The sequence below is a fragment of the Triticum aestivum genome, chromosome 2D (assembly GCF_018294505.1).
Source record: "Triticum aestivum cultivar Chinese Spring chromosome 2D, IWGSC CS RefSeq v2.1, whole genome shotgun sequence".
NCBI lineage: Eukaryota > Viridiplantae > Streptophyta > Magnoliopsida > Poales > Poaceae > Triticum > Triticum aestivum.
In genome coordinates, this window is record NC_057799.1 from 337,590,488 (window position 1) to 337,598,903 (window position 8,416).

Sequence of the window (8,416 nt, forward strand, 5' to 3'; positions counted from 1 at the left end):
TACCTTTATAATTTTCTCTCTTTCAGGACCTTACTCTCTGGAAGCCCTTTTCGGCAGTCTGATTGCTGGACGCATTACGGGAAGGAAATACCAAGGAGGCAAGAAGCTAAGACGTACAAGGGAATCCCCAGGTGGTCTCTGATAACTATCGACATACCTGTTTTAAATACCCATACGCAGCTTGCCCTTGGATAGGACATGTCAAATAGTCCTATTTTTTTGCTTATTGCACTATTTGTAACCATACGCTTCGACGTATTATTTAATAACAATGCATAGCGTTAGTCTATTATTGCATTACACTTTTTTCCCTTGTCTGCTTATTTATGACAAATTACACCCGTACATTCTGGTACGACCAGTACGCCAGGGGCTTCAGTATACCCCATAAATACGGCGTGAGAAGTCCGAACACTTTCGACAGTGCGGCACCCCGAACTTATAGCACTATATGCATCAGCTCCGAATCATGTCTTGGGTCAATAGTTGGGTTTGCCCGGCTCCCATGTTTTGGTACCTTACGTTCCGCAATATCGGCTAAGGTAGCACTGGGAGAACCACTGCGATTGTGTCCCGGTTCTTCTGGACGAGCACCTCAGTAGAGAAAGCCGAAAACTGACTGTCATGATAAGGCGAGAGCTGGTCGCTGTTCGAGAGGTCTCAAGTCCTTAAAGACTTTTTCCGCTTCGGGTGAGGAGTCGGCCTAGCCCGACTTAGGCGTATATAGCGCCCCAAATTCGGTCTTCCGAATACTAGGGGCTTCACCAAAATTTAAAATCGTAGACTTCTATGGCTAAGTGAGAGTGATAAAGCCTTATAGTCCGATTGCCTGGTTCGTTGTGCTGAACACCTCCTTCGAAGGACCCAAAATTGGGATAAAGAGTGCTCAGGTTTATCCCGAACACCTCAGTACTAGTTACATGGGGGCAGAAGCCGACGACTGGCCAACTCTTAGATTTTATAAACGGCCGCACAGAAGGTAATATTTTAAATTCACAAGCGTTGCATAGCGCAAATGAACTCGTTTCACATTACAGGATCACATGAGTACATTTATTCAAATATTACATCCTTAGCACATTCCTCCGCCACAAGGCAAGCACCCTTCAGGACACTGTCATAATACATTTCAGGGTGGCGATGCTCCTTGCCTTCCGGCGGCCCCTCCTTCACCAGCTTTGCGGCGTCCAGCTTCGCCCAGTGCACCTTAGCCCGGGCAAAAGCCCTGCGCGCACCCTCAATGCAGACGGACTGCTTTATGACTTCAAGCCGTGGGCAGGCATTCACAAGCCGCCTCACCAGACCGAAGTAGCTATCAGGAAGGGGCTCGCCAGGCCACATCCGGACTATAAGACCCTTCATGGCCTGTTCGGACGCCTTGTGGAGCTCGACCAATTGCTTCAGCTGGTCGCTCAAGGGCATTGGGTGTTCGGTCCCAGTATACTGAGACCAGAACAACTTCTCCATCGAGCTCCCCTCCTCAGCCCGGTAGAACTCCGCGACATCCGACACACTGCGGGGTAGATCTGCGAACGGTCCTGGAGAGCTCCGAACTCGGGTAAGTAAAAAGAAAGTTTCCTTCACATGCTTGCTTTGCATAATGAATGCCTTACCCGCCGCTATCTTCTTAACCGCCTCAACTTCCCGGAGGGCCTTTTGGGCTTCGGCCTTGGCATGTTGTGCGCTTTCGAGGGCCTTCGCAAGCTCGGACCCTTGCGTCTTAGAGTCAAGCTCCAAGGACTCGTGTTTTTTGGCGAGAGCCTGAAGCTCTTGCTGCACCTCGCCTACTCGGGCTTCTTGCTTTTCTCGCTCGATGCGCTCCTTGGCCGCTTTGTCTTCGGCCTCGGATAGCGCCTTCTGCAGGGCCGCCACTTCGGTCGTGGCCCCTAGCAAAATTCATGACGATCCTGTTATCCTAAAACCAAATTTTCTTTTTTTATAAACAGACGGGGTATCACTTACCTTTGTTCTCTTCGAGCTGCCTCTTGGTAAGGCCGAGCTCTTCCTTGGACCGCTCAAGGTCCTACTTCAGTGCGGCGACCTCCGCAGTACGTGCGGCAGCGGCCAGCAGCGAAGCCTGTATATGCACATAGACATATTCCAATTAGACTCTCGCGGTTATTATTTGATCCTCTATTCGGCCTTTCTTCGCGAACGCCAAACAGAGCATCAGGGGCTACTGTCTATGCGGTAATATTCCCTTATAATCTGGTTACTTACCTCAAAGCCTGTTAGGAGGCTGGTACAGGCTTCAGTCAGTCCGCTCTTGGCGGACTGAACCTTCTCGATCACCGCACTTATGATAGTGCGGTGCTCTTCGTCGAAGGAAGCGCCGCGAAGCGCTTCCAGCAAGTTGTCTGATGCCTCTGGATGGACAGAGGCCATCGGCACTGGCGGCTTGCCCCTCTTAGCGAGGGGTCGCCTGACAGAGTCCGGAACCACTGGAGGTTCCGGCGCAGTATTCGGCTGGGGGCCGAATTTGCTGCCCCCGTCATCGGAGCCCATGGGAGTCTTGCTCCCCTTGCGCCCAGTGTCCGGGATGTCGCCTTGAGGCGCCTCCAGGACTACCACCCCTCGGTTCGGTGCCCTTTGAGACAACACCTCGACGTTGTCCGTAGGGCGATGGGAGGAGGCGGTCGGAAGTGAATCGCTGTTCAGGTCCGACGGGCCCAAAGAATCATCCGACAAAGATACGTCGATGTGAGCTCGGGAGGGGCTGCATAATCACGTGCAGCGTGATAAGAAACAGTACAATAAGACGTACCAAGAATTCTTATGGTATCCGGATACTTACGACTTCGCCAGGGGCTTGTCCCTGGGCAACCACTCGCCGTCGCTATAGGCGGTCGTCGTGGAGCAGTCCGGGAGGAGGGTCCTTCCCTTCTTGGACCCTTCGGCCTCCCCGGATGGGGCGGCCTTCCTTTTCTTGTCTTCCCCGGCAGGGGGGAGAACTTTCCTCTTCCTCCTCCTCGTTTTTGTGGGAGGAGTGCGCCTCGGTGTTTTCGGACGATGAGTCCGATATAACCTTGCGCCGGAGACCCTTCCTGGTCCCCGTGGCCTCCTTCTTGGCCTTCTTCGCCGGCACCTCATAAGGTGCCGGAACCAGCATCTCTGTTAGGAGAGCATCTGCTGGATCTTCGGGCAGGGGGGCTGGAGAATCGATCTGCTCCGCTGTCTCTACCCAGTCCTATTAAATAGCATGGAGGCTTATATCCCGTGCATGGTTAAGCTGGGGAAAATGAACATCTTATGAGATATCAAAGACTTACCGGATTGGCTGGCGCTTTGCGCTAAGTCCGCGGTCCTCGGTAAGGGGAGGAGGTACCTCGGCGCCCTTGAACAGCACCTTCCAGACGTCCTTGTGCGTTGTGTCGAAGAGCTCTCGCAGCGTCTGGTGCTTGGCCGGGTCGAACTCCCACAAATTGAACGCCCGTCTTTGACACGGGAGGATCCGGCGGAAGAGCATGACTTGGACCACGTTGACGAGCTTGATTTTCTTGCTCATCATGTTTTTGACGCAGGTCTGGAGTCCGGTCAGCTCTACCGAGGAACCCCAAGATAGGCCCTTCTCTTTCCAGGAGGTGAGCCGTGTGGGGATTCCGGATCGGAATTCGGGGGCCGCCACCCAGTTGGTGTCGCGCGGCTCGGTGATGTAGAACCACCCCGATTGCCACCCCTTTATGGTCTCCACGTAGGAGCCTTCAAGCCAGGTGATGTTGGGCATTTTGCCCACCATGGCGCCTCCGCACTCCGCTTGCTGGCCGACCACCACCTTCGGTTTAACATTGAAGGTCTTCAGCCACAGGCCGAAGTGGGGCTTGATGCGGAGGAAGGCCTCGCACACAACGATAAACGCCGAGATGTTGAGGATGAAATTGGGGGCCAGATCGTGAAAGTCCAGCCCGTAGTAGAACATGAGCCCGCGGACAAACGGGTGGAGGGGAAATCCCAGTCCGTGGACGAAGTGGGTAAGAAAAATCACCCTCTCATGGGGTTCTGGAGTAGGGACGATCTGCCCCGCATCTGGCAGCCGGTGCGCGATATCCGCTGCCAGATATCCGGCTCTCCGTAGCTTTGTGATGTCCTCCTCCGTAACGGAGGAGACCATCCACTTGCCTCCCACTCCGGACATGCTTGGAGTGGTTTGAGGAGAAAAATGCGAACTTGGGTGCTGGAGCTCGAGTGCGCAAGAATGGATGAGCAAGGAGGAAGAAGGCGTGGGTGAAAAAGAGGAATCCTCGTCCCTTTATAAGGGCGGAAGAAACTATATGCCTCCCCACCTGTCTGGTAAACTCGCTTATTCCCCAAGCGCCGTAATTGATGGCGCGGTTGGGTTACCCACACCCGTATTGATGAGAATCCCGTGATAAGGGGACACGATCTCTGCTTCGACAAGACGTGCCAAGGAAACCGCCTCGCAATATGTGCAGTAGCTGGTTGAGAAAACGGTTCGAATAATGACCAGGCCGTGGTGTGGTGTCATGCTGCCGAATGTGTTAGCAGATTAGATTTGTGGAAATATTATTCTCTCTACGGTGGTATGTGGAATTTGTTTTGCAGAGCCGGACACTATCCTTGTGTTCAAAATCTTCTATGGAATATGCAGAGGAGGAACCCGCCTTGCAATGCCGAAGACAATCTGCGCGCCGGACTCATCATCATTGAAGCCTGGTTCAGGGGCTACTGAGGGAGTCCTGGATTAGGGGGTCCTCGGACAGCCGGACTATATACTTTAGCCGGACTGTTGGACTATGAAGATACAAGATTGAAGACTTCGTCCCGTGTCCGGATGGGACTCTCCTTGGCGTGGAAGGCAAGCTTGGCAATGCGGATATGTAGATCTCCTCCCTTGTAACCGACTCTGTGTAACCCTAGCCCCCTCCGGTGTCTATATAAACCGGAGGGTTTAGTCCGTAGGACAACAACAATCATACCATAGGCTAGCTTCTAGGGTTTAGCCTCTACGATCTCGTGGTAGATAAACTCTTGTAATACTCATATCATCAAGATCAATCAAGCAGGAAGTAGGGTATTACCTCCATCGAGAGGGCCCGAACCTGGGTAAACATCGTGTCCCCCGCCTCCTGTTACCATCCGCCTTTGACGCACAGTTTGGGACCCCCTACCCGAGATCCGCCGGTTTTGACACCGACATCGGGGTCTCCAATTAGGTTGTGGAGATTGCCCCGAGCAATTTTTACGGGTTCTGGTAACCGCCCCAAGGGCTGCCAAGGTGTAAGGATTCGGTGACCGCCCCCAAGGGTTGCCATTTGTACGGGTTCGGTGACCGCCCTCAAGGGTCCCTTAGTGGAATCTCGGCATCTTTCATTGTGAGAGGACGTGAGGAGATTACAGTGGCCCTAGTGGCTTCATGGGGAGCATTGTGTCTCCACATCGCTTCAAACGGAGATAACATCCGCAAGGGTGTGAACTTCGGGATACATCGTCGTCTCCGCGTGCCTCAATTATCTCTTACCTGAGCCCTTTACTTATGCACTTTACTCTGTGTTAACCATAGTGTTTCATGTTATATATCTTGCTATCACTTAGTTGTTTATCTTGCTTAGCATAAGCTGTTGGGGCACATAGGTGAGCCTAGCTGTTGTAGGTTTTGTGCTTGACAAATTAACCGCTAGTTTTATTCCGCATTTGTTCAAGCCTAAACCGTAATTATTTTAAAGCGCCTATTCACCCCCCCCCCCCTCTAGGCAACATCCACGATCTTTCACTAAGAAAGACATGCTATAGAATAGGGATAACCATCCAATTTGCTATTATGCGAGGACCGGCTAGGTTTTGGGATCAAGAGAACCTTTGGTACACCATCATAACTTGCATGATTTTGAACGACATTATCATTGAGAACGAGCGTGGACAAAATTTGGATTACACCCTCTATCACCTCATGGAAAACCGATGCGGCCAACTAGAAGGCAAGATCGAATCCAACGCTTTTATTAAGGTGCACCATAACATCAGAGAGTCCGATACTCACAATGTTCATCAAAAAGATGTCATGGAGGAGGGTGGCATGACATGGGCAACAACGCCCCTAGTTTCTTTCATCTCTATGTTTGTTGTATTGTCGATGAATTTTATTGTATTGTGTGCTGAACTTTGTTGTACTTGTGTTGCATTTAATGTTGTGGGTCGATGAAATTGTTGTTATGTTTGTTGATTGATTTGAGATAAGTTTGATATTTATTTGATTGCAATATGTGCATTTGTGGTGCGAATGCCTATTTTAGGGCAACTGTTTGAGCATTAGTGCCCTATTTTAGGGCATTTATTGGAGAAGCAAGTTTTTTTTGGTGCCTTAAAAATTACTTTGAGATGTTGCAAATTTTGCTCTAGGCACAGTTTAGTGCCCTAAAATAGGGACCTATTGGAGATGGTTTAACTACAAATGCATTTTTTATTTTGTAATTTACTCACCTAGTGACAACCAACAAAATAATTTCCAATTTCATTGTATCGATGAAAACGCAGTATATTCGTCCAATGGTTTTGATATACTTCCTCAGTCCTAAAATAAGTATCATGGTTGTTATTCACCTTTTCCCAAAATAACTGTCATGGTCTTGCTTCGTTTCTGTTTTTGCACAGAGGGAGTACATAACGACCCTTCAAAGCATCTAAACTACTAGTACTTCAGTTTCTGTAGACAACAAGGCCACTATGAAAATACATTTTGCAGCTATACAAGGCTACCAAAAGTAACCAAGGTAAAAATTGATGACCTTGCCTCATATTAGCAACTCATAGTTTAACTACTCACATGCATGAAGTGAATGACAATAATAGTCTCAACTACTTTCTCCCTTACATCCACTCAATTTTTACTTCATGCATGTGCCTTATTAATTAACCCAGTAAACAGAAGACAAGTTGACTGACAAAGTAGGCATTAATTTTTATCTTGATAACTGTAATTTAAGTTTGTGGTCTTGTATAAGTAAATGAAGGGAGTATGCACTTTGGATCCGTAATAACTTCATTTTGGTGTTCTTAAATTGCATCTTACAAATGAGGTCAAACCCAGAAAATCATCTCGCCATAAAACGGTGTAAATCTGTACATTCTTGAAATCTTTGCTCACATCTTACAGGCCTTTCAAAGCTGAATAAATGATTGCTCCATGAAGAGAAAACACGCACTATCAATCAACGGGAAAACCAAGAAATCTGTTTATCAGTGCCACAACTGGCTTGGCCTCTCCTGGCACGTAAGGCTGGAGCGCGTTCAGATCCATCGCCTCGACGTTCTCCCGCAACGTCTGTGGATGGGCACAGAAAAGGTGATTCCTCTCGGCCAGTTCCTCTGCTAGCTCGCTTTGGTGATTGTCCATCAGGTCTTCATTCACAACCACGATAAGAGGTTTGCCCAGTCGCAGCGTCTCAAATATGCTGCCAGAACCTGTCAGCAATAACAAGTTAAACAAACGATGGATTGAAATGCTTTTTCCAACCATTCATGTCGCTAAAATGCAACACCAACAGCATATCATATTTCCATAACCCTCTTGCTCTAAAATATAGCAAGTTTTTCAACAACAAAAGTCCAAAAGACTACATACAGATGCAACTACAAGTCCTGATTCCATGATCAATAGTGACTAATGCCAATTCAGCAGGCACCTTTGTCCACCTTCTACAAAATTCACAGGATAGTGCACGATAGTCACCACCTAGTAATGGACATATTTCGAAATGCTAGTCTGTAGTATTTATTTCCTTCTCGCCAAAAAAGTTGCTCCTATTTGAAGTTGAAACTACAAATCCATAAATAATGACAGAAGAATCAAAATCCTTAACATAGATTTCTACAGGTTTAAGAGTTGTGACAATATCAGTGTGAAAGAGATTGCTTAGGGCTATATCATTACAACAACCAATATACATAGGCCAAAGGATTCACCGTCAAATAATCTGCTTCAAGTATCGTTCCATTATAGTTTCTCAAGAAAATAAATCTATTATTCAAATTTGATCATCACCTGCATGACTGATGACTAAGGATGCTTCCCGTATGTTGTCAGCTATGCTTGGTGAAAAAGTGAAATGCTCAACTTGAAGACTTGAATTTCCTGAGGCCTATATTCAAGAAGAAAAAACCAAATTCATGGTACATTCACACACTTATAACCGTTAAATACAAACTACAACCATTGATTGCGGTACAGTGCAGCAGAAGATATTAGATAGTACTATCCTAAAAAAAAGATATTAGATAGTACTACTATGTAAGAACTAGAACCTACGTAGGCCTTCTGCCTTGCCAACTTTTTTTTTTTTGAGGATCCTGCCAATTATTTAAAGTATATAGTTGCAGTTATTATTCAAAAATCAAATTATCTCCTGGACTTAACAAAGTGGTGACGTATCAAAGTGAAGTTTATACCCACAAGAAATCAATT

The 8,416-nt window shown here is 47.8% G+C and overlaps 1 protein-coding gene across 1 annotated transcript in view; it reads right to left on the reverse strand.

Moving 5' to 3' along the window:
* Positions 1-6,997: 6,997 nt before the first annotated feature.
* The window catches only part of LOC123053041 (UDP-N-acetylglucosamine transferase subunit ALG13 homolog), a 6,023-nt gene continuing 4,604 nt past the window's right edge, over positions 6,998-8,416 (reverse strand). The window contains exons 3-4 of the mRNA XM_044476419.1: positions 7,997-8,093; positions 6,998-7,416 (exon numbers count right to left, since the gene is read on the reverse strand). Coding sequence (XP_044332354.1) covers positions 7,160-7,416; positions 7,997-8,093 — 354 coding nt within the window. The 3' untranslated portion in view covers positions 6,998-7,159. The remainder of the gene's footprint in view (positions 7,417-7,996; positions 8,094-8,416) is intronic.